This window comes from Wyeomyia smithii, chromosome 2 (genome assembly GCF_029784165.1).
Source record: "Wyeomyia smithii strain HCP4-BCI-WySm-NY-G18 chromosome 2, ASM2978416v1, whole genome shotgun sequence".
In the NCBI taxonomy this organism is placed as follows: Eukaryota; Metazoa; Arthropoda; class Insecta; order Diptera; family Culicidae; genus Wyeomyia; species Wyeomyia smithii.
The window spans coordinates 150,970,944-150,998,701 of record NC_073695.1 but is presented as its reverse complement, the minus strand read 5'-3'; the positions used below and the strand labels follow the sequence as shown (position 1 = coordinate 150,998,701).

General features: G+C 41.4%; 1 protein-coding gene across 10 annotated transcripts in view; it reads left to right on the top strand.

Annotated features, from left to right (window-relative positions):
* Window positions 1-27,758, top strand: part of LOC129720760 (unconventional myosin-XVIIIa) — a 568,639-nt gene that overhangs the window by 165,043 nt on the left and 375,838 nt on the right. For 9 of the 10 annotated variants that reach the window (XR_008727278.1, XM_055672465.1, XM_055672457.1 and 6 more), the window contains one exon: window positions 7,895-8,257. The exons of the other annotated variant lie outside the window; for it this stretch is intronic. Coding sequence is in view for 8 of the 9 variants with exons in the window: in XM_055672465.1 (XP_055528440.1) it covers window positions 7,895-8,257 (363 nt within the window). In the remaining variant the exon portion in view is untranslated. The remainder of the gene's footprint in view (window positions 1-7,894; window positions 8,258-27,758) is intronic. 10 annotated transcript variants of the gene reach the window in all.

The following is a 27,758-nucleotide window of genomic DNA, read 5'->3' as shown; positions in this document are numbered from 1 at the left end:
CCGTGACCTACCCTACATGACCCTTATATACGTTTTCCTTAAATCCATCCATGCCCCAGTCTAGTCCCGTTCCCCTCCGTCTACACCCAACAAAACGACAAGAACACGTTTGAACCTTAAGCACAAAACCAGCAACCAGACCCCGCACAATAGAACCAGGACCCAAGGACTATGAGCCTCTGTCCCAACTCACGACATCGTGGCTCAGCAGTACGAATCCATACATGCCATTCGACGATTATCAGACGACCATTGAACAACAAAACACAGATTGGAAATTCCATGCTAGTTTTAAGTTAGACTTAATTTCAGCTCGTAGTCGGCAGCGAGGATAAAAAATTTGCTTTAGTTTTTAAGTCATCAGATATAATTGGCGCCGTTAAACAGTAAATTGTATTTGTTTGTTTAAATTAGTTTATTTGACACGGCACGATACATTTTCTGTTCTACTGAGCCAAGTACAATTCGTATTAATTCTACGTTAGCAGGGAGAAGAGGGAGGCCTTTTCTTTATTCTCGCGGCCGACTACGAGCTAGTGGGGATTTAAGGTGAGAGGAGGGGAGATACAATTTTGACTTAAAACTATTTTGGAACTTTGTTTTTCAACTGGTAGAGCAATTGTATTCTTGTTTGTTGTGGGTTCAAAATATTTGTGTAAGCATAGATGCGGGCTCTTCGTTTCCGTGTCTTCAGCATAGCATATTTGTATCCTTAATCTGACAAATAGACAAAGAAAATTTTAAATTTTAATGTCAGCGTTTTTCAGAAAGCAGTATAGCTGTGTCATGTACTGGAGATCACCGCTTCCCAGAATGTCTCTAACGGGTACGTTCGGTTGTTTTCCTCGGGCCCGAAGGGAATCTATAAGCTCGGACCTAACACCACAGTATTCGGTACACGACCAAACAACATGCTCGATGTCATGGTAGCCATCGCCACAAACGCAGTGATTACTGTCTACAAGCCCTATACGAAAGAGATGCGTGTTTAACGTGTAGTGATTGGACATAAGTCTGGACATCACGCGAATGAAGTCCCGACCTACATCCAACCCCTTGAACCATGCTTTCGTCGATACCTTAGGAAAAATGGAATGTAGCCACCGTCCCAGTTCATCTGAGTTCCATGATGATTGCCAACTGTTGAGTGTTCTCTGACGCAAAATGCTATAGAATTCATCATAAGCAATTGGTCTTTCATAAATATCGCCATCAATAGCACCCACCTTAGCAAAAGAGTCAGCCTTTTCATTACCCGGAATCGAGCAACGAGAAGGGACCCACGCTAAGGTAACCCGGTAATTTTTATCTGTTAAAGCACTTAAAAACCGCCGTATTTTCCCCAGGAAATACGGGGTGTGCTTCACAGGCTTCATCGATCGCAGAGTCTCAATGGCACTGAGACTATCTGTGAAGATGAAGTAGTGGTCTGTGGGTAGGGTTTCGATGATTCCAAGAGAGTACTGAATAGCAGCAAGTTCTGCGACGCACACGGAAGCAGGAGCATCGAGTTTGTAGGAGGCGGTAAAATTTTCGTGGAAAACACCGAAGCCAGTGGACTCATCTAGATTAGATCCGTCAGTGTAAAACCTTTTATCATAACTAACATGTTTATACTTATTCGAAAAAATCTTAGGGATCTCTTGGGGTCGCAATTGATCCGGGATACCAGAAATGTCTTGTTTCATGGTGGTGTCGAAGAATATAGCATTATTAGAAGTATCTAAAAGTGCGACATTGGAGGAATCGTATGAAGAAGGATTAATATCTTGAGCCATATAGTCAAAATATAAATTCATAAATCTGGATTGAGATTGAAGGTCGACCAACCTCTCGAAATTTTCAATTACTAATGGGTTCATAACTGTGCATCGAATTAGCAACCGGTAAGAGAGATTCCAAAAACGATGTTTCAACGGAAGAATACCCGCTAACACTTCAAGACTCATCGTATGGGTCGACTGCATGCAACCCAAGGCAATACGCAAACAACGATATTGTATTCTCTCTAATTTTATAATGTGCGTGTTCGCGGCGGAGCGAAAGCAGAAACAGCCGTACTCAAGAACTGACAATATCGTTGTTTGGTAAAGCCTTAGAAGGTCTCCTGGGTGGGCTCCCCACCAGGTTCCGGTAATCGTACGAAGAAAATTAATCCTCTGTTGGCATTTTCGTGTCAGATACCTAATATGACAAGCCCAGGTGCATTTAGAGTCGAACCAGACCCCGAGATTTTTAGCGACTAAAACCTGAGAGATCGTTTTACCCGTTAGTAGGAGCTGCAGCTGAGCTGGGTTATGCTTCCTAGAAAAAACGACCAACTCAGTTTTCTCCGGAGAGAATTCGATACCCAGCTTAAGAGCCCATTCAGACAATTTGTCTAAGGTATCTTGCAATGGTCCTTGCAGATCGCTAGCCTCGCTACCAGTAATGGATACAACGCTATCGTCTGCAAGTTGCCTTAGCGTGCATGAATTTGCAAGACATTCATCGATGTCATTGACGTAAAAATTATATAAGAGAGGACTTAAACATGAGCCCTGGGGAAGGCCCATGTAACTAATTCGGGAAGTTGTCGAATCGCCATGTGAGAAATACATATGCTTTTCTGACAACAAATTGAGCAAAAAGTTATTCAAATTTAGTGAAAGTCCCTGCGAATGAAGTTTCGCGCTTAAAACTTCTACAGAGACAGAGTCAAAAGCCCCCTTAATATCCAAGAACGCAGAAGCCATTTGCTCTTTTCGAGCACATGCGAGTTGAATTTCAGTAGAAAGCAACGCTAGGCAATCGTTCGTCCCTTTGCCCCGGCGAAAGCCAAATTGAGTATCTGAAAGTAAACCGTTTGTTTCGACCCATTTGTCTAGCCGTAAGAGGATCATTTTCTCCATTAATTTCCGGAGGCAAGAGAGCATCGCAATCGGCCTATATGAATTGTGATCAGAGGCAGGTTTCCCGGGTTTCCGAATAGCAATGACTTTTACCTCCCTCCAGTCATGCGGAACAATATTTAGCTCAAGAAACTTGTTGAACAAGTCCAACAAGCGTCTTTTTGCAGAGTCGGGTAGATTCTTCAACAGGTTGAATTTTATTCTATCTAACCCTGGAGCCTTATTGTTGCACGACAGGAGAGCCATTGAAAATTCCAACATCGAAAATGGAGGCTCTTCCCTAGTTACTATAAACGCGTCGCGAAAGGTTTTCTGTTCCGGTACAGAATCCGGACAGACCTTTTTGGCAAAATCGAGTATCCAGCGATCTGAATACTCCTCACTCTCATTCGAAACGTCACGGTTCCGCATGCGCCTGGCGGTATCCCAAAGAGTGCTCATCGCTGTTTCCCTCGACAACGCGTTCACGAACCGCCGCCAGTACCCGCGTTTTTTCGCCTTTACTAAGCTCTTCATCTGCCTGCCCAGTGCCTCGTACTTTCGTAGTAGGTTGACAGTGCCGTACTCCCGGTAGTCCTTATACGCCGCGGACCTTCGCGCGTACAGCTCAGAGCACTCTTTGTCCCACCATTTGTTGGGAGGGCGCTGTCTAATCGTTACCCCGGGTATCGGTTTCGTCTGAGCTTGCGTCGCGGCGTCGATTATCAAGCCAGCTAAGAACGCGTATTCTTCCTCCGGAGGAAGTTCCTCGTGAGTCTCGATAGATTCCGCTATAATAGACTCATAACGCTTCCAATCAATATTACGTGTAAGGTCGTAGGAAATATTGATTAGGTTCGGGGGAGTTGAACCATTAGCAATTGATATAACGATTGGAAGATGATCACTACCGTGGGGATCGTTGATTACTTTCCACTGGCAATCTAACGCAAGTGATGTCGAGCAGAGGGATAGGTCAAGCACGCTTTCACGTGCTGGAGGATTAGGTACACGTGTCGCTTCCCCAGTATTCAAAAGTGTCATATTGAAGTCGTCGATCAAGTTACAAATTAAAGAAGATCGGTTGTCGTCGTACAGCGACCCCCATAGCGAACAGTGAGAGTAAAAATCTCCCAAAATCAAAAAAGGTGCGGGAAGCAATTCTGCTATATCAAGGAGTTGCTTCTGTTCAATCTGCGCGGATGGGGGAATATATAACGAAACAAGGCAAAGGTCTTTTCCATTCATATTCGTTTGAATGGCAACAACTTCAATATTCGAGATCGAGGGGAGGTCGATTCTGAAAAAAGAATAGCACTTTTTGATCCCTAAAAGTACCCCTCCACCGTGTGAGTCTCGATCTCGACGAATGATGTTAAAATCGTGGAAATTAAGTTGGTCATTTGAATTGAGAAAAGTTTCACAAAGCGCGAACGCATCACAATTGTATGTGTTTATCAAATGTGAAAATAAATCAAATTTGGGGATGATACTTCTGCAGTTCCACTGTAACACAGTGACAAAATTCCTAACCTCTTTCAACGTATTAGTCATCGAAAGATACGATAGCTGAAATGAGGGGCCAAGTTGCTGTGAGTTGCTTCAAAAAGGTTTTCACTGTTGGGAGAAGGGCAAGAAGAATGTTTTGAAGGGGATCTGGTATGTTGAATGTTTTAAATATCCAGTCCACAATATCAGAGAATTTTATGAACCCTGTTTCTTTTATGTCTTCTGATCGAGAAATGGGTGCACGAGGGGTTTTTGGTGCCCCAGGAAGCGGTGGGTACTCCTGGTTTGATTTAAAATTAAAACCGGGGGGTACTTGCTTCGGTTTTTCTTCACCGCTTCCTTTTTGTGTTGTCTTATTGGTCATTCCGCTAGGGGTTATCTTACGACCTTTACGAGAAAGATTAGGAGAGTTGAGCATTCTCCTCTTCCTAGATCCCTCTGGCAAGGCATAGGAACACCCTTCGACGGGATCGTCAGATGTACCCTCATCGGTTGGCAAAAAGGAAAAGATGTTTCCTGTCGAGGGTGGCTCAGCCCTCTTAAGCATTTCTGCAAAAGAGCGCTTTGATCGTTCCTTAAGGGAACGCTTAGTTTTTTCCTCGCGCTGTTTGTACGCGGGACATGCCGGAAGGTCATGCCGAGTTCCCTCGCAATAAAGACACTTTTCAGTATCCCCACTGCAAGCGTTCTCAGCATGATTGCCTCCGCACTTGCTACAGCGTGCCTTGTTGCAGCAGTAGGTGGCTGTGTGACCTAACTGCTTACAGTTTTGGCAATGCATGACCCGCGGTACGAACAGGCGTACAGGTAGACGAACCCTGTCCAAGCGGACGTAGTTCGGCAGCGCGGATCCGGCGATTGTTACTCGGAAGGAATCCGAAGGGAGGAATTTCTTCTTCCCTTCTTCGATGGATACTGAATGCAATTGCTTGCAATCCAGTATCTTTACACTTTGCATCAAGGGGTTTTTAAAACAGCCAACTCCAAGACGCAAAATGTCATCGACAGTGAGATTCCCCTCGGTAACCACACCGTCGATTTCTACATCCTTGGCAGGGATGTACACGCGATACTCTCTCGTGAAGAGCTCGTAGCCAGCAATTTCGTTTGCTTGCTTCAAGCTACTCACGACAACTCGCAGTTTGTTCGGCCTCACCTTCGTAATCTCGGTTACGGCCGAAAAATGTTTTGCCAGGTCTTTGCCAATTTGAATAATATTCAATGGCTTCTTTATGGGCCGGAAAAAAACAACGTAGGGACCGCCAGCGGCATCTGGGTAAGCTGTTACCCGTACTTCCGGTACTCTTGGTACAGGACTTGGCAAAGGGGAGGGCACAGGGGAAGGTAGGGGTGAGCTGATGGGAGAAATTTCAATTTCTTCCCCGTTTGTTTCCACCTCCAGGAAAAGTTGCACCTGCATGTCGTCCATTTTGCGGGAGCGTTACGCTCTACCGCACACAAACGATAAATATTCGAATATGGAGGGGGGGGGGGGGGTTCAAGTAGTTGGTGTTAAATTTTAAAAACAATTTTTCAATCTACAATGGATCAAATAAAAAAAAAGACAGTTATACTAATTCTAATAACAATAGTAATAATAATAATAATGATAATAATAATTATAGTAATAATATTAATAATAACAATAATAATATCAATAATAATATCAATAATAATATTATAACATAGTAATAATATTGATAATAATAGTAAAAATTCTAAAGGTAATACGTCACCGAACGTCTAAGTCACGACCTCACGGCTGATAGTAGAATTAATCGAGCGTCTCCGCAGAACAAACAATGACGATCCAGCTTCGTGTTGAGACGCAGTGGCCGTGTCCTACACGCGACCTTGTAGATGCCACTTGTAGTTGACTTCCACTCGCTCGATCGTATGATGGTCCGTGCTGCTAGCGGGGTAACAGCGGTGCGGGAGAATTATTCTTGCTGATATATCAGCTGCGTATCGAATCACTGGCGGGGTAGCCTGCCCCTACCAGTGTGCAGATGTTTCTGCCGATATATAACAGGCTATGGTTATCGCGCAGCACAAGAACTAATCGACAAAAAAACACCCGTACGATAGCTCGTGTATTGTTATTTTGCGAACTCAAACGGAGATAAACAATTTGCGTCTAATCGAGACGAAAGCAAAACAACGAATGTAAATTGTATTTGTGCCGTGTCAAATAAATGTTATGTGAAGAAAAAAAAAAATCAATGCGACCAGAAATAAAAAAAAATAATAAAACTCAGTCAGTTTAACTTGGGTCGTGGCCGCGATTTCACATTAATTACGAAGGCATTCAAATGCTCTAAAATCTGGCTGCCAAACACTCAGCTTTATCTTCAACAAACTAAAAGTATTGGACTCTTTAGTTTCTAATGAAATGTAGCAAGAGCTGGAATCGGTGATTTAGAATTTTAGAAATCAGCCACCTGCGGTGATTCAGCGATCTTGAGCAAAGTTTTACAGAAGGGAACTACATTATTTGGGCCTAACGAAAAATTGTCAGGGGAGCTGAGGTGATCGATAGACGATTGTTCAAGAATTTCTGGAGTGAACTTGAATAAATTTTGTTCTTCAATTGATAATTAAATTGTAAACGATTGTTTGAAACTTTTTAATAATAAACTTTATTTGAAATCTCATTTTTGCTAAGGATTTTTTCCTTTCCCGGTTCCCGGGAATTCCCGGGAAATGAGATTTTTCATTCCCGTTTCCCGGGAAATCTATTCTCGGGAATATCGCAAACCCTATCAGATACTAATTATTTTTCACCAAATGTCTTTCCTGAACATCAGCGAACATTTTCCGGTTAAAAAACCTTTATGCCACCGCTTATTTTTCTAATTTAGAACGATTTCAAATGATGATGATTACTGTACACCACAGGGACGGAGGGAATAATATCAATAAGATCAAGCGGAATTCCATTTTTATATAGTAGTTATATATATATATATATATATATATATATATATATATATATATATATATATATATATATATATATATATATATATATATATATATATATATATATATATATATATAACACTTGAAACATTTTATCATTTAACTCTTTTGTTGAGAACCGTTCGTCCAATTGTCTTGTTGTCAAAGAATGAATTCTATATTTTCGATCAAGTACTCCAATGAACGTATGGTTTTTGCTGCATTTTTTATAATGCAGAGTTTTTCTATACAACCAACAGTTTCTGGGCTACAATGTTTCGAATAAAACCTATGCCAAAAGGCATACGCCCTTTTAGAATATAACTCATGGGTCTAAAAAATCTCTCCATCTGTGAAAAATGCTCAGTTTGCTGAGCCAAATACGTGTACAAAGTTTCATTCAAATCAAAAATGATCGATATTCGACCATGGGTCATTTGGCGCGATTTGTCTTCATATAATAATTATAATTAATATTGTTTCTCTCTAATGTTTGTTTTATGTCAATACACTTTCTTAATAAATATTGAATCATAGAAATAATTTTTTTCTAGCTCTCTGAAATGACTTCTGCGATAAGTGAAGAACATTCTTCCTTAAATATAATAGGTGAGCGCTTGGAAGCAGAGACAACTGAGAGGTTACGTCTCATGAAGGAAGTAAATGAACATGAAATTAAATATCGAGAGCTCCAAAAATCTACTGAAAAGCTTGAAATTGAATTGATGTTTGCCAAATCTGATTTGATAAGTGATTTTGATGACGATATTGAAAGTGACGATGCAGCCACCAATACCTACAGACTTAAATACGAACGCGTGGCTCGGGAGTTAGAATTCACTAAAAAACGATTGCAAGCGCAACATGAGCATGACCTAGAACAGCTTATAGGATTGAAAAAACAATTGGAGAAAAAGGTTCGTATTCACACAGTTTCAAAGAGGAAGTTTAAAATTATTCAGGTGGAAGTATTTTGCCTGGCGATAGAAATACCCGAAATTCAGAAGGAGAACAATTTCAAACAATATGTTCCAATTTTAATATAATTTGTAATTGTCATTTTTGATTTGGTTGAAACTAAAGGAGTCATTTTGTGATATTTTTAGAGCCAGAACAGTTTGATTGATCGGTGTGACACCCCGTCAAAGTTGTAGATAATAATTTTCTTTTTTTGAAGAGTATATGCACAATAAAAATTTTTCTTTTCGGGAAAAAGGTAGAAAAAATATTTGAGTGTTTATTGAAGATAAAAACCCTTTCTAGTGTCTAAGCGGTTTGTTCATTCCGTATAGTGTCTTCGGCGAAGTTGTACACAATATTTTTTTCTTTCCAAAAAAAAAATACTTTGTAAAAAAATCTGAAAAAATCTGATTTAGTTTAGGAAACTATAATTTTCTTAGTTTTTATTTTTCCGACTTCGAACAAGCATCAATGTTTAACTAACAATGTGCAGTTTCTTTGAAAAAAAAAATCACAGAAAGGTTGTATGCAAAGCCACGACCGCAAGGTTGAAGTAGAATACTTTTACAAGAAAGATAACCCGGCTGCTTGCGTATCAGTCATTTTTCCTAGCAGTATTGAAAATTCTGTGAAAATTAAGTTGAAGTTCTACTCAATTTCAGTTTGCACATATAAGTACGATCTCACTGAACAGGAAAAGAACAAACTCTTTGCGGCGCGAACAAGTTTCAACAGTCAGAGTATATGTACATGTAAATTCAAATTAAGATAATTAACTTTTGGTTAAAGCTCAGAACGAGAAAATATTAAATCTTCAATTCATTTGTTTGGTTGTCCTAAAAATTGCAGTTTGTTGTTGATTCTAAAATCGGATATGACGCTGATTGCATCTCTGTGTTACGCCGATAGCGGGAGTTATGGTGAACTTGCGTATGACGAAGGCATCGTATTACCTGTTTTATTAAATGGGAGAAAGAGGAATATTGTAAAATTTTGTAAACATTTAACTCAAACAATATTACCAAATCGTAGTCAGGCACTCTGACAACAAAGTTGAAGGCTGTTTTCACACTGAAAATCTGACAGCCAGCAGAAGTTTTGATTGCTAAAATCCAGAATGCCGAACAGCCGTAAAGAGAGTTGTTTATTTACCTACGGCAAGCTTCTCGCCCCATCGCTCGCATTCGCGTTCACCATGGCAGAGGCCTAACTGTCTTTGTGAACGCGTTCTAACAGGGCAGTTTGTTATTCAAAGTCGGTTATGCTTATCACAGCCTTTGCGCTGCCCATACAGTGGGGGGTTAACTCAATAAAGTAAAAATTAGACAACTACAACAGAATTTGATTGCATCCCGCACAGAATGTCTGCTTGTGTTGATGCCAGAAAATTATTAACCTTCAATTACTTGTTTATTTGCCTTGAAAAAGGCATTTAGCGGTTCAAAATCGGTTGCTGATCGCAACCTTTGAGCTGCCCTAACAGTGCGGGAATTAAGATACACGCACAACATGCACTGTGGAAGCTATTTCACATTCAGTAAATTAGACGGGTGAGACAGATTTAAATTGCTAGGATCCAACACAGAATGCTTGCTTGCGTTGTCAAAAATTATTAACTTTCAATGACTTGTTTATTTACCTTGAAAAAGGCTTTTTGATTTTCAAAATTGGATTTCCTGATCCCAATCTTCATGCTGCCCCAACACGGGGGGAATAATGGCAGTCTGGCGACACACGCTGAGAAGCACCGCGCTGCTCCTGAGACGTGGTGACCAACCACGGGGCTAGTGCTGCTGCTAAGGAAGGACGACTTCTGTTGTCGCTGTCTAAAACTGTTATGGGCGGCTTCGGCTGAAACAAGCTCTTATATAGGCCAAATAGCATGTTTTCAATTGCAAGGTATATGATTCTGTCGACCGTGCTTGGGAAGCAATCATATAACTACCTATCAGAGGTCGATTTTTTTGTTTTGACAAAGCTTGACTATTTTCAAAAGTACAATAGTGTGAATAATACAATTACAATTCTCTTCTTTTGGGAAGAATCTTAGAAAAGTTACGAATCTATTGCTGCAAGAACGAAGGAAATCCATCGAATACTAACCGATTTATTAGCATTTGAAATTGGACATATTTTTCACTTTTTTCGGTTTTAGATTTTCATTTCACATCCCTATGTAGCCGAACTTCCTGAGAGAAGTATTCTACTTCAAAACATATCTTTCTAAAGTGAGTTTTCTGGGATATTCAATATATAATATATAATAATTTTGTTTACAACAAAAACCCAAATTAATCCACCTAGCGGTGAGACCCAGCCTTTCTCATTCGAACTTATTATTTGTTAAAGTAGATTAACACGAACACTTCAATTTTCAGAAAAAAAATACATCTTGAAAATTTCTGCTGGATTTATTTTCCACTTTAAATAACGAATTTTTGGTAGCCAACAGGACAATCATACCGAATATTCAAAACATAACATTTAAACACATATGAGCATGCATTAACACATACACTTGCAAATACCATAAAATAAATATGTTTCAAATACATCACGTGAAAAATCCAGATGACTACTCCTAAAATGGCCAAATTCTGTCTAATCGGGGTATTTCGATGGCGACTTTCAGTTTCTGGAAAACAGCTTAAAATGACCAATTATCATTCCTTATACCCAGAGGCCAGAAATCAAATTGAGACGTCACTTTAAATTTCTAGATAGTAGGTCTGATTGATGGAAAACAACCTAAAAGGACAAATATAACTCAATGTTTTTCAGGAACCGGGATAATGCCCGGAAGCCGGGGTGACTATACTTTACTTTGAAACTCAATTTTGCAGCTTCCGGTTTCTGGAAAACATCCTTAAATTTTCAAATACAATCCAGTGAAAGTATATCCACTCTTCGGGTTCTAGAATATTGATGTTATATACAAAGTAATAATTTAAGTATGTTTGAGACTAATTTTGTGCAAATCGGTCCAACCATTTTGAAAAAACCCAAATTAATCCACCTAGCGGTGAGACCCACCCTTTCTCATTCAAACTTATTATTTGCTTAAACAGATTTACACGAACACATCAATTTTCAGAAAAAAATACACCTTGATAGTATTTGTTGGATTTATATTTCATCCTAAATAACAAATTTTTGGTAGCCAACAGTGAAACTATACCGAACATTTAGAAAATCACATTCAAACACATGCGAACATACATTAACACATGCAAATAATATTAAATAAATATGTTTCAAAAATCTGACGCAAAATGTTTTTTTGATCGTGGTACTATCGAAACGTCACTGTACTCATATTTAGGTTGGACTCGATTATATTTCGATTATTTATAGTAGGATTTTTCTTCTATTTCGAATATAACATTCTTTTCAATCACGAGCAATACCGGGAATGGCACAATACCAAATTTAAATTTTGTTGAGGCAAATAATTTGATCAAAGCAGCTACAGTTTTAAATAGTCTTTGAATTTCGTTTCTTTCCATAACTTTTGAACCACATATCAAATTGCTATGAAATTTGTTACTTGTGCATTTGAGAGACAACCCGTTCGTATGACACTAGTTATGTTCAAATAAGTCGTGTAATCTTTGAGATAATAGACTTTCGTTGCTTTTATATATTAAAACATTAAATAAAATGGGAACCTACAGGGAAGCCAAACTTTGCATTTGACACTAAGATAGTTGGATTTAGTCCAGCCATCTTTGGTAAACAAGTGAATTTGAAAATTCATCGGAACATGTTTCTTTTTACAACTTTTGAACCACGTTCATTTGATACCAATATTGTTCAAATCGTTCGTGTAGTTTCTGAGATAATGAAGTTTCGTGATTTTCACATTGTCCGATTACAGTGAAATTGAATAGGGTGTTAAGAGGCAGCTAGACATTTCATTTGACAATAATTTTGTGGAAATCGGTTCAGCCATCTCTGAGAAAAGTGAGTGAGTTTGAGTAGTCTTCGGAATATGTTTCTTTTCATAGCTTGATTTTACATTTTTAAACATAACAGGCAAAGCAATAGTCCGTTGATTTTCATAAAATTAATTGCAAATGAAAGGTCTAATTGAGCCATAGGTTGCTATTGATTTTCATTGTAATCGGATTTTTAGTTTGGAGGTCGTTGCGCTTGCTGTCTTTTTGGCGCTTCCTTCCTCCCACGGTAACCCAAGGGTTTCCCGTAGCTGCCACTTCGGCAGACTTTTCGGCGGACTTGGAGGCCGTTGGTGTGCTATCTCGCGGGCTTAGCACAACCAACCGTTTCTTGCTGTTCTCGGGGGCTTCCCCCGGAGACTGCCTTGCTCTTTTTGCGGCTGACCCGGAGGCGCAAACCGCTGCAAACATGCAGGTGTCCGTTTGGACCGACTTCGTCGCCCTTCCGGTCACCTCCGTTGCATTCTTCTCTGCAGCCACCGCTCTTGCCTTGAGCTCGGCGTGCTCCTTATTCGCAGCATCGACGGAGGACCGAAGCATGTAGAGAGCCTGCTTCAGGTACTTCGTCGTGTTGGTGCGACTTTTCGCAAACTCGATTATGGCATCGAGCTGCTCCGACAGCGCTACTACCTTCGGTAGCGTGTCTCGCTGTCTTCCGACCGCCTTTATCAACAGTGGAGCAGCCACTGCGATGTCTTGCGTCGATCCGGTAGGCGTACTGCCTTTGCCGTCTTCGCAGGCGTCCTTTACTGCATCCATCTCCGCCTTTCTCGGCGGAGACCTCTGGATGCCTCCTCGTGCAAACGGGTTTTTCAACCCATCTGCGCCCAATTGTTGATCTTCATTATTTTTGTTCATTTTTGTTAAGTGGGTCCCCCTTCCAGCCGCTATCCTTATCCATACTGGAGTGGTCGCCTATCTGGTCCCATGGTAGTCTATGCCGAAGCAGTGAGGCCATGGCTAGGGGCGGCTGCCATAGCGCCTTATGAGCAACTATGACACCCCCGACCGGCGCAAGTCAGGAAAGGACATCTGATCACACTCCTGCCCGGTTCCCACCGGGCAATGAATTTGGAACGTACTGGAAGGCCTGCCAGGTTTTACGGGACGGAGACCCCTGCACCGGTTGTTGTCTCGCCGTTTCAAGCCGTTGTCACACGACCTTACTAAGGGAGCTCGGCGCAGGTGCCAGCCCAGAATCGTGGTACGAAAACGAAATCCGACTCTTATCGTATGGCGTTGCGACCAGTTACCGTAATTGGGAACTTACTGGCATCAATCCCAATGGGCGAATTAGTGCATTTGGGTGGTGGGAGCGGCACTATTCGCTCCGTCAGAGCTGCTTCCGGATAATGTGGCTTTTGTGAGAATTCGGCGGCCCAATGCCTGAGTCTCACCACAACCTAGGCTAGCTCTCGCTGATGGTCCGGGACTGCGTTCTTGCAGTTAGCACTTCCGTGGCCTACGGTAATCGCCAAATACCGACCCGTGGTGGCATACAGCTCTGCCAACATATATATATATATATATATATATATATATATATATATATATATATATATATATAATATATATATATATATATATATATATATATATATATATTTATAATATATATATATATATATATATATATATATATATATATATATATATATATATATATAAATATATATATATATATATATATATATATATATATATAATATATATATATATATATACATATATATTTATATATATATATATATATATATATATATATATATATATATATATATATATATATAAACTAAAAGTGGTCGTGTTTAAATTCAAAATGGTGTCCAGGGTCAATGTTTGGTTTCTATGCATCATCTCGACTACGGAAATATCAATATTGGGTATTATTCGGTCATTTTAAACTGTTTCCTAGAAGTTGCCATTTAGCAATTCAAAATGGTGCCTGAGGTCAATTGTTAGCTCATTGCATCATTCTGGTTCCAGAGATACTCATAGTGGATGGTATTTGGTTATTTTAGGCTGTTCTTCACAAACCGGAAGTCGCCATCTTAGATTAAAGATAATTTCTGGCCTCTGAGCGTCATTCTGGTTGAATGTTTATAGAGGTAACAAATATGTCCATAATTGTTCGACGCCTCTCCCTCTTCGGGAAGCACACATATTTGTTACCTCCTAAAACATTCACATGCCAAATTCGATGTAATTTGCTTGGTTTGTTCTTGAGTTGTGCAGAAATTTATGTTTCATTTGTATGGGACCCCTCCCTTCCAGAAGAGGGAGGGGTCTCAAACTATCATAGGAACCTTTATCGGGACCAAAAACCCCTACATACAAATTTTCACGTCGATCAGTTTGGTAGTTTTCGAGCATATATGGATCAGACAGACGGACAGACAGACCGGACTGCATTTTTATATGTATAGATTGCAACATCAATATTTTAGAACCTAAAGAGTGACTATACATTTATTGGATTGAAGCGTTCATGTAAATCTATTTTTACAAATAAAAGTTTGAATGAGAAAGGCTGGGTCTGATCGCTAGGTGGATTAATTTAGGTAGCCAGTGATCGTTAGGAGAAAGTCAATATGTTTACTTTCATTATGTGATTTCACATTTTTATTAACAACGGACAAAGTAACAATCCGATTACAATGAAATTCAATAGCAACCTATGGGGCAACTAGACCTTTCATTTGACAGTAATTTTGTAAAAAACGGTTCAGCCATCTCTGAGAAAAATGAGTAAGTTTAAACAACCTCAGGATAACTTTTATTTACATAACTTTTGAACCATATGTTCAATCGTAACGAAATTTAAAAGTTTAGGGTTCTGGAGACAGCCCGACCATTTGAAACCAGTTTTATTGAAATCGGTTATGTGGTTTCTGAGATATTGATGTTTCGTGTTTTTTACATTTTGATACATAACCTCTAAACTAAAAATCCGATTACAATGAAAATCAATAGCAACCTATGGCTCAATTAGACCTTTCATTTGCAATTAATTTTATGAAAATCAACGGACTATTGCTTTGCCTGTTATGTTTAAAAATGTAAAATCAAGCTATGAAAAGAAACATATTCCGAAGACTACTCAAACTCACTCACTTTTCTCAGAGATGGCTGAACCGATTTCCACAAAATTATTGTCAAATGAAAGGTCTAGCTGCCTCTTAACACCCTATTCAATTTCACTGTAATCGGACAATGTGAAAATCACGAAACTTCATTATCTCAGAAACTACACGAACGGTTTGAACAATATTGGTATCAAATGAACGTGGTTCAAAAGTTGTAAAAAGAAACATGTTCCGATGAATTTCCAAATTCACTCGTTTACCAAAGATGGCTGGACTAAATCCAACTATCTTAGTGTCAAATGCAAAGTTTGGCTTCCCTATAGGTTCCCATTTTATTTAATGTTTTAATATATAGAAGCAACGAAAGTCTATTATCTCAAAGATTACACGACTTATTTGAACATAACTAGTGTCATACGAACGGGTTGTCTCTCAAATGCACAAGTAACAAATTTCATAGCAATTTGATATGTGGTTCAAAAGTTATGGAAAGAAACGAAATTCAAAGACTATTTAAAACTGTAGCTGCTTTGATCAAATTATTTGCCTCAACAAAATTTAAATTTGGTATTGTGCCATTCCGGTATTGCTCGTGATTGAAAAGAATGTTATATTCGAAATAGAAGAAAAATCCTACTATAAATAATCGAAATATAATCGAGTCCAACCTAAATATGAGTACAGTGACGTTTCGATAGTACCACGATCAAAAAAACATTTTGCGTCAGATTTTTGAAACATATTTATTTAATATTATTTGCATGTGTTAATGTATGTTCGCATGTGTTTGAATGTGATTTTCTAAATGTTCGGTATAGTTTCACTGTTGGCTACCAAAAATTTGTTATTTAGGATGAAATATAAATCCAACAAATACTATCAAGGTGTATTTTTTCTGACATTGATGTGTTCGTGTAAATCTGTTTAAGCAAATAATAAGTTTGAATGAGAAAGGGTGGGTCTCACCGCTAGGTGGATTAATTTGGGTTTTTTCAAAATGGTTGGACCGATTTGCACAAAATTAGTCTCAAACATACTTAAATTATTACTTTGTATATAACATCAATATTCTAGAACCCGAAGAGTGGATATACTTTCACTGGATTGTATTTGAAAATTTAAGGATGTTTTCCAGAAACCGGAAGCTGCAAAATTGAGTTTCAAAGTAAAGTATAGTCACCCCGGCTTCCGGGCATTATCCCGGTTCCTGAAAAAACATTGAGTAATATTTGTCCTTTTAGGTTGTTTTCCATCAATCAGACCTACTATCTAGAAATTTAAAGTGACGTCTCAATTTGATTTCTGGCCTCTGGGTATAAGGAATGATAATTGGTCATTTTAAGCTGTTTTCCAGAAACTGAAAGTCGCCATCGAAATACCCCGATTAGACAGAATTTGGCCATTTTAGGAGTAGTCATCTGGATTTTTCACGTGATGTATTTGAAACATATTTATTTTATGGTATTTGCAAGTGTATGTGTTAATGCATGCTCATATGTGTTTAAATGTTATGTTTTGAATATTCGGTATGATTGTCCTGTTGGCTACCAAAAATTCGTTATTTAAAGTGGAAAATAAATCCAGCAGAATTTTCAAGATGTATTTTTTTTTCTGAAAATTGAAGTGTCGTGTCTCTACTTTAACAAATAATAAGTTCGAATGAGAAAGGCTGGGTCTCACCGCTAGGTGGATTAATTTGGGGTTTTTGTTGTAAACAAAATTATTATATATTATATATTGAATATCCCAGAAAACTCACTTTAGAAAGATATGTTTTGAAGTAGAATACTTCTCTCAGGAAGTTCGGCTACATAGGGATGTGAAATGAAAATCTAAAACCGAAAAAAGTGAAAAATATGTCCAATTTCAAATGCTAATAAATCGGTTAGTATTCGATGGATTTCCTTCGTTCTTGCAGCAATAGATTCGTAACTCTTCTAAGATTCTATATATATATATATATATATATATATATATATATATATAGATATATATATATATATATATATATATATATATATATATATATATATATATATATATATATATATATATATATATATATATATATATATATATATATATATATATTTATATATATATATATATATATATATATATATATATATATATATAATATAAAATATATATATATATATATATATATATATATATATATATATATATATATATATACATAATTTTTTTTTGTTTCAGGTGAAGGGGAAATTTGCATTCAAACCCCTGAGGTGACCAACCTCAGGGAGTGTGGGGTTGGTTTGAATCAGTGACCGGACCCACTAAAACCCCTCCAGTCTCCAGCCCATAATACTCTCCGGGACCACCGCTAGGTATTGCTTCGGGGAGCGGCTTTTGTGCTCTGTGCACCCTCTTGGTTCTTTAGGTCTCTTTGCTAACTTAGCTAACTAACATGGAGACTGGCCGTTAGCTAACACTCCTCTGGCCGTTAGCTAACAGCTCCTCCGAACTAGGTTGTCCGGAGTGGTGTCTGGCCCGTTCACTACCACCATGTCGCTCCGCGCATGCACAAAACGAGGGCACACGAAGAAGACATGCCCAGCAGTCTCTTCCGCATCCGCGCACTCGGGACACATGGGGGACCCCGCATGCCCGAATCTGTGTAGATACTGCCTGAAGCAACCATGACCTGACAGAATCTGTGTCAAGTGGAAGTTAACTTCTCCATGGCGCCTCCCGACCTATCCGGATACGTCCGGAATAAGTCGATGCGTCCATCTACCCTTTACGGAATTGGACCATTCTTGCTGCCATCTGATCATCGAGAATGACCTTCTGGTGCCTCGTATACCCCTTGTGTCACGTTGATCGAAGCATTCTACGTCTTCCTTAATGGCTATGCTGATAGGCATCATGCCGGACAGGACGCAGATTGCGTCGTATGAAACTGTACGGTACGCGCTCACATCCCTCAGGCACATGAGCCTGTAGGTACTTTCCAGTTTACGACGATGACTGTTGGTACCTAACGCTTCGGACCACGCGGGCCCACCATACCTAAGTATGGACGAAACCACGCTGGCAAAAAGTTTACGCTTGCTGCCATATACCGCTGAGCTATTCGACATCATTCGAGATAGTCCTGCAACGGCCGTTGAAGCCCTCTTACAGGCATAGTCGACGTAACTCTTAAATGTGAGCTTATCGTCTACCATAACCCCTAAGAGCTTCAAGGAACGCCTTGAGGTAATGGTGCAGTCACCGACTCTGACCACCGCCTGTTGCTCTAATTTGCGGTTGTTCAACTCCAGTTTCCTAGAGTGCATCCAGTCTTCGACCTTGCGTATGCAGTGCGCGGCCCGCAACTCGACCTCTTCGATCGACTCGCCGTAGACCTCTAGCGTGATGTCGTCTGCGAAACCGACGATCACAACCCCTACAGGAAACTTTATTTTCAACACCCCGTCATACATGACATTCCACAACACCGGGCCCAGGATGGAACCTTGCGGTACCCCTGCGGTGATTGGGACGCACTTCTGACCCTCCTCCGTGCTGTAAAATAGTACCCGATTCTGGAAATAATTTTCCAAAATCTTGAACAACGACACCGGTACGTGGATGCTCCTAAGCGCGAGCGCTATGGAGTCCCAACTGGCGTTATTGGATGCATTCTTCACGTCAAGCGTGACGATTGCGCAATAGCGAATGCCCCAACTCTTACGCTGGAGTGCTACCTCTGCCGTCTTACATATATATATATATATATATATATATATATATATATATATATATATATATATATATATATATATATATATATATATATATATATATATATATATATATATATATATATATATATATAAGGATGTTGTCATTTCGATAAAACCAATCATTTCAAACGATTTGTTATTTGACTTTGATCATATCCAATGGCCGATTCGTCGTGCTGATATATATATATATATATATATATATATATATATATATATATATATATATATATATTTATATATATATATATATATATATATATATATATATATATATATATATATATATATATATATACATATTTTTTTTTTGTTTCAGGTGAAGGGGAAATTTGCATTCAAACCCCTGAGGTGACCAACCTCAGGGAGTGTGGGGTTGGTTTGAATCAGTGACCGGACCCACTAAAACCCCTCCAGTCTCCAGCCCATAATACTCTCCGGGACCACCGTTAGGTATTGCTTCGGGGAGCGGCTTTTGTGCTCTGTGCACCCTCTTGGTTCTTTAGGTCTCTTTGCTAACTTAGCTAACTAACATGGAGACTGGCCGTTAGCTAACACTCCTCTGGCCGTTAGCTAACAGCTCCTCCGAACTAGGTTGTCCGGAGTGGTGTCTGGCCCGTTCACTACCACCATGTCGCTCCGCGCATGCACAAAACGAGGGCACACGAAGAAGACATGCCCAGCAGTCTCTTCCGCATCCGCGCACTCGGGACACATGGGGGACCCCGCATGCCCGAATCTGTGTAGATACTGCCTGAAGCAACCATGACCTGACAGAATCTGTGTCAAGTGGAAGTTAACTTCTCCATGGCGCCTCCCGACCTATCCGGATACGTCCGGAATAAGTCGATGCGTCCATCTACCCTTTACGGAATTGGACCATTCTTGCTGCCATCTGATCATCGAGAATGACCTTCTGGTGCCTCGTATACCCCTTGTGTCACGTTGATCGAAGCATTCTACGTCTTCCTTAATGGCTATGCTGATAGGCATCATGCCGGACAGGACGCAGATTGCGTCGTATGAAACTGTACGGTACGCGCTCACAACCCTCAGGCACATGAGCCTGTAGGTACTTTCCAGTTTTCGACGATGACTGTTGGTACCTAACGCTTCGGACCACGCGGGCCCACCATACCTAAGTATGGACGAAACCACGCTGGCAAAAAGTTTACGCTTGCTGCCATATACCGCTGAGCTATTCGACATCATTCGAGATAGTCCTGCAACGGCCGTTGAAGCCCTCTTACAGGCATAGTCGACGTAACTCTTAAATGTGAGCTTATCGTCTACCATAACCCCTAAGAGCTTCAAGGAACGCCTTGAGGTAATGGTGCAGTCACCGACTCTGACCACCGCCTGTTGCTCTAATTTGCGGTTGTTCAACTCCAGTTTCCTAGAGTGCATCCAGTCTTCGACCTTGCGTATGCAGTGCGCGGCCCGCAACTCGACCTCTTCGATCGACTCGCCGTAGACCTCTAGCGTGATGTCGTCTGCGAAACCGACGATCACAACCCCTACAGGAAACTTTATTTTCAACACCCCGTCATACATGACTTTCCACAACACCGGGCCCAGGATGGAACCTTGCGGTACCCCTGCGGTGATTGGGACGCACTTCTGACCCTCCTCCGTGCTGTAAAATAGTACCCGATTCTGGAAATAATTTTCCAAAATCTTGAACAACGACACCGGTACGTGGATGCTCCTAAGCGCGAGCGCTATGGAGTCCCAACTGGCGTTATTGGATGCATTCTTCACGTCAAGCGTGACGATTGCGCAATAGCGAATGCCCCAACTCTTACGCTGGAGTGCTACCTCTGCCGTCTTACATATATATATATATATATATATATATATATATATATATATATATATATATATACATATATATATATATATATATATATATATATATATATATATATATATATATATATATATATATATATATATAAGGATGTTGTCATTTCGATAAAACCAATCATTTCAAACGATTTGTTATTTGACTTTGATCATATCCAATGGCCGATTCGTCGTGCTGATATATATATATATATATATATATATATATATATATATATATATATATATATATATATATATATATATATATATATATATATATATATATATATATATATATATATATATATATTTTTTTTTTTTTTTTTTTTGTTTCAGGTGGAGGCGAAATTTGCATCCAAACCCCTGAGGTGACCAACCTCAGGGAGTGTGGGGTTGGTTTGAATCAGTGACCGGACCCACTAAAACCCCTCCAGTCTCCAGCCCATAATACTCCCCGGGACCACCGCTAGGTATTGCTTCGGGGAGCGGCTTTTGTGCTCTGTGCACCCTCTTGGTTCTATAGATCTCTTTGCTAACTTAGCTAACTAACCTGGAGACTGGCCGTTAGCTAACACTGGCGTGTCGGTGGTCAACCTGTCGCCTGTTTTGCAATTCTAAAACTATTTGAGAGGCGGCTGTACAAACCGCCCTCCAAATGTTTGGGTCTTTACACATCCTCCGAACTAGGTTGTCCGGAGTGGTGTCTGGCCCGCTCACTACCATCATGTCGCTCCGCGCATGCACAAAACGAGGGCACACGAAGAAGACGTGCTCAGCAGTTTCTTCCGCATCCGCACACTCGGGACACATGGGGGACCCCGCATGCCCGAATCTGTGTAGATACTGCCTGAAGCAACCATGACCTGACAGAATCTGTGTCAAGTGGAAGTTAACTTCTCCATGGCGCCTCCCGACCCATCCGGATACGTCCGGAATAAGTCGATGCGTCCATCTACCCTTTGCGGAGTTGGACCATTCCTGCTGCCATCTGATCATCGAGAATAACCTTCTGGTGCCTCGTATACCCCTTGTGTCACGTTGATCGAAGCATTCTACGTCCTCCTTAATGGCTATGCTGATAGGCATCATGCCGGACAGGACGCAGATTGCGTCGTATGACACTGTACGGTACGCGCTCACAACCCTCAGGCACATGAGCCTGTAGGTACTTTCCAGTTTTCGACGATGACTGTTGGTACCTAACGCTTTGGACCACGCTGGCCCACCATACCTAAGTATGGACGAAACCACACTGGCAAGAAGTTTACGCTTGCTGCCATATACCGCTGAGCTATTGGACATCATTCGAGATAGTCCTGCAACGGCCGTTGAAGCCCTCTTACAGGCATAGTCGACGTAACTCTTAAATGTGAGCTTATCGTCTACCATAACCCCTAAGAGCTTCAAGGAACGCCTTGAGGTAATGGTGCAGTCACCGACTCTGACCACCGCCTGTTGCTCTAATTTGCGGTTGTTCACAACCGTAACCTCCGTTTTATGGTGCGCTAACTCCAGTTTCCTAGAGTGCATCCAGTCTTCGACCTTGCGTATGCAGTGCGCGGCCGTCAACTCGACCTCTTCGATCGACTCGCCGTAGACCTCTAGCGTGATGTCGTCTGCGAAACCGACGATCACAACCCCTACAGGGAACTTTAGTTTCAACACCCCGTCATACATGACATTCCACAACACCGGGCCCAGGATGGAACCTTGCGGTACCCCTGCGGTGATTGGGACGCACTTCTGACCCTCCTCCGTGTTGTAAACTAGTACCCGATTCTGGAAATAATTTTCCAAAATCTTGTACAGCGACACCGGTACGTGGATGCTCCTAAGCGCGAGCGCTATGGAGTCCCAACTGGCGCTATTGAATGCATTCTTCACGTCAAGCGTGACGATTGCGCAATAGCGAATTCCCCAACTCTTACGCTGGAGTGCTACCTCTGCCGTCTTGGTGACAGAGAGAATAGCATCCAGCGTGGATCTACCTTTCCGGAAGCCGAACTGGTTACTTGCCAGACCGTTTACACCCTCTGTGTACTTCACCAGTCTGTTGAGGATAATCCTCTCGAGCACCTTGCCCGTAGTGTCCAGCAGACAGATAGGTCTGTATGCCGATGGGTCCCCTGGCGGTTTCCCAGCCTTCGGCAACAGCACCAATCTCTGTCGCTTCCACCTGTCCGGAAAGAGGCAGTCATCCAGGCACTTCTGCATGACTGCTCGAAACAGATCAGGGGCCACTTTCATGGCCGTCCTGATGGCCAAGTTCGGGATTCCATCCGGTCCCGGTGCCTTGCTCACCTTTAGGGAGTTGGCGATCACGATGAGTTCCTCATTCGTAACCCTTACCTCCTCCACAACCTCTGCACGGCTGCCGTCTCTCACGGATTGGATGCCCGGCAGGTTGGCCGACCATCCCTGGTCTGTGTCTGAGATACTGGAACGTCGGACGTGAGACTCAGCAACCGGAGGCCAAGGATTTGGCTCGTGTCGTGGAAAGAGTCCCTCGATGATGCGCTCCAGCATCGCTGGTGATCGCTCTGCAGGCGCCAACACGCCTTTGGTCTTCGCCATTACGACTCTGTAGGCGTTGCCCCACGGATTCGTATTGGCACTCGCGCATAGCCTATCGAAGCAGGCCCTTTTGCTCGCCTTTATCGCACTTTTAAGCGCCGATCTTGCAGATCCGAATACTACACGGCGCTCTACCCTCTGTGCATCGGTACGTGCACGTTGCAACATCCGTCTTGCACGGAGGCACGCGCTACGGAGGTCCGCTATCGCGTCGGTCCACCAGTATACCGGTGACTTACCATTCCTAGGTTGGCGGGTCCTAGGCATGGTGGTCCTAGGCATGGCAACTAATTGGTCAGCACTCGGGCGGAGCCAACTGCCCCCCTCGCGCTCTCTTCTCATTGCTTCTGCAAATACCTCGGTATCGAAATGCGATGTCTTCCACCCGCGGACGGTCGGAGTATTGGCTCTACCCGTCGCCTGCCGCCTCACGTTCTGGACTACGCTATAGCAGACCGACTGGTGGTCACTATAGGTGTAGCCGTCGTCTACCCTCCAGTTCACGATCAGTCCTGGGCTGGAGAACGTCACGTCGATGATCGACTCCGCACCATTTCTGCTGAATGTACACTTGGTTCCAACGTTGGCCAGATCTAGGTTGAGCTTTGCCAAAGCTTCCAACAAGATCTGACCCCTCCGGTTCGTGCGGCGGCTTCCCCACTCAACAGCCCAAGCGTTGAAGTCGCCCGCCACTACTAAGGGTGTTAGTCCCGTCAGCTCCATAGATAACAGATCGACCATCTGGGTGAACCTTTCGATAGACCAACGCGGCGGAGCATAACAACTGCAGTAGAACACTCCGTCCACCTTGGCAACCGCGTATCCTTCATTTGAGGTTGACACAACCTCCTGAACCGGGAACTTGCTGGTCGTGCATATGGCCGCCGTACTGGACTTATCTGCAACCCAATTACCGTTTCCGGGAGGAATGCAGTAGGGGTCCGATACGATTGCGATGTCCGACCGCGACTCAGACGCTGCTTGGTATAGCAGCTGCTGTGCCGCATAGCAATGGTTCAGGTTCAATTGTGTCACCCTCACGCCCGTGGTTTCGTGGCCGCCTTACCGGCTGGGCACCGTGGGCCTCCCATAAAGTGCTTGGCGTCCAGTTTTCCAGTACATACCAAGCACTTGGGAGGCTCCCCGCAGTCTTTAGCTTTATGGCCAGCACCACCACAACGCCTACATAACTGGCTCCTATCGGGCCCCTTGCAGGTCCAGGACTTGTGTCCTCCCTCGAAACACCTGAAGCAAACGTCCGGCTGCTGGAGTATGCTCAGGGGACATACTGACCAGCCAACCTTAAGTTTGGCTGTCTTCAGGGCCAGAGTTGCATCGGCCGATGCAAGCCGGAAAGTGGCCACCTGGGTCCCCGCTGGACCCTTTCTGAGGCGAATTACCTCAGTGGCTACTTCCACTCCGCACTTCTCCTTGAGGGCCTGTGCAATATCGCACCTCTCGGTGATTTCATCCAGGTTTTTGAGCTGGAGAGTCACCTCTGAGGTGAGTGCCCGAATTTGCACATCTGTCCCGAGGACCTGCTCGGCTACCGTCTTGTAGGCAGCGCCCTTGTTTTTAGCATCCTTACGGAGCTCAAGGATCATCTCGCCGGTGCGAGAACGACGGATGGTCCGCACATCCGCTCCCAGATCCTTGAGCTGGGTTTCGCCTCTCATTTTCTTCAAGACTTCGGAGTACTTGGACCCCTCCGTCTTGAGTATGAGGGCGTCGCCCTTGCTTCGCGCCTTCTTTCCCGTTTTTGGACGATTTGTCGCCTTCTCGTCGTTGCGCTTGCTGTCTTTTTGGCGCTTCCTTCCTCCCACGGTAACCCAAGGGTTTCCCGTAGCTGCCACTTCGGCGGACTATATATATATATATATATATATATATATATATATATATATATATATATATATATATATATATATATATATATATATATATATATATATATATATATATATATATATATATATATATATATATATATATATATATATATATATATATATATATATATATATATATATATATATATATATATATATATATATATATATATATATATATATATATATATATATATATAAGGATGTTGTCATTTCGATAAAACCAATCATTTCAAACGATTTGTTATTTGACTTTGATCATATCCTATGGCCGATTCGTCGTGCTGACTTCAAACACATCTCAAGGAATCAATGAATTTGGTACGTTCAAATAGTACGATACCACATTTAAATTATGTTGAGGCCACATATATCGATCAAACCAGGTATAGCTTTCAATAGTCTTTGAATTTCTTCTCTTTCCATAACTTTTGAGCCTCATATCAAATTGTTATGAAGTTTGTTATTTGTAAGTTGGAGAGATGACTCGTTCGTATGACCCTACAAAAAAGTCATGTAATCTTTGAGGTAATAGGCTTTCGTTGTTTTATTAACAATTTAATACATAACGCTTGCTAAAGTTCGATTATAATCAAATGAAATGGGAACGTATAGAGCAGCCAAACTTTGAAACCACGTGTTTAATTATAATTCATCAGTTAACCCCTAACTAGCACCCTCATCTGATAATAATATTGATAAAATCGGTTGTGTAGTTTCTGAGATAATTAAGCTTTGTGATTTTCACATTTCGGTACATTACAGACGAAGTTACAGTTCGATTACAGTAAAATTTAATAAGGTGTTATGAGGCAGCTAGACTTATTAATTGACACTAGTTTTGTTGAAATCAGGTCAGCCATCTCTGAGAAAAGTGAGTGAGTCCAAGTAGTTGTCGTCATTCTGTCCCGAACGTTCGGCAATAACGGACGCGTTTTATGATCTTCTCGCTCTGCACCGCGTGTGAACAACAAATAAAAACCTAAATTAATCCACCTAGCGGTCAGACCCAGCCTTTCTCATTCAAACTTGTTATTTGTAAAAAAAAATTTACATGGACGCTTCAATCCAATAAAAGTATATTCACTCTTTAGGTTCTAGAATATTGATGTTGTAATGGATGTTTTAGTTTTTAAATAGTTTATTTGACACGGCATGATACAATTTATGTTTAACTGAGCCAAATACATTTTTTTTTTAAATTCTAAATTATCAGGGAAAAGAGGCCTTTTTTTTATTCTCGCGGCCGACTACGAGCTAGTGGGGATTTGAGGTGAGAGGAGGGGTATTACAATTTTGTTTTTAACTATACAGAATGTATTCATTTGTACGTGGCTAACCAGTGATGTCCTATTTGAGCAGTTTTGTTCTGAGGTGTCTGCGTAAACATAGAGATGCCGAGTCTTCGTTTTAGTATCTCCAGCCGGGTTTTTCTTTCAGTTTGTGACAGAAATTGTATTTTAGCAAATGGATAAAAGAAATCGAATTTTAATGCCAGCATTTTTATAAACCCGTATAGCTGTGTCATGTACTGGAGATCACCGCTTCCCAGAATGTCTCTAACGGGTACGTTCGGTTGTTTTCCTCGGGCCTGAAGGGAATCTATAAGCTCAGACCTAACACCACAGAATTCGGTACACGACCAAACAACATGCTCGATGTCATGGTAGCCATCGCCACAAACGCAGTGATTACTGTCTACAAGCCCTATACGAAAAAGATGCGTGTTTAACGTATAGTGATTGGACATAAGTCTGGACATCACGCGAATGAAGTCCCGACCTACATCCAACCCCTTGAACCATGCTTTCGTCGATACCTTAGGAAAAATGGAATGTAGCAACCGTCCCAGTTCATCTGAGTTCCATGATGATTGCCAACTGTTGAGTGTTCTCTGACGCAAAATGCTATAAAATTCATCATAAGCAATTGGTCTTACATAAATATCGCCATCAATAACACCCACCTTAGCTAAAGCGTCAGCCTTTTCATTGCCCGGAATGGAACAATGAGAAGGGACCCACGCTAAGGTAACCCGGTAATTTTTATCTGTTAAAGCACTTAAAAACCGCCGTATTTTCCCCAGGAAATACGGGGTGTGCTTCACAGTCTTCATCGATCGCAGAGCCTCAATGGCACTGAGACTGTCTGTGAAGATGAAGTAGTGGTCTATGGGCAGGGTTTCGATGATCCCAAGAGAGTACTGAATGGCAGCAAGCTCTGCGACGTACACGGAAGCAGGAGCATCGAGTTTGTAGGAGGCGGTAAAATTTTCGTGGAAAACAGTGGACTCATCTAGATTAGATCCGTCAGTGTAAAACCTTTTATCATAACTACCATGTTTAAACTT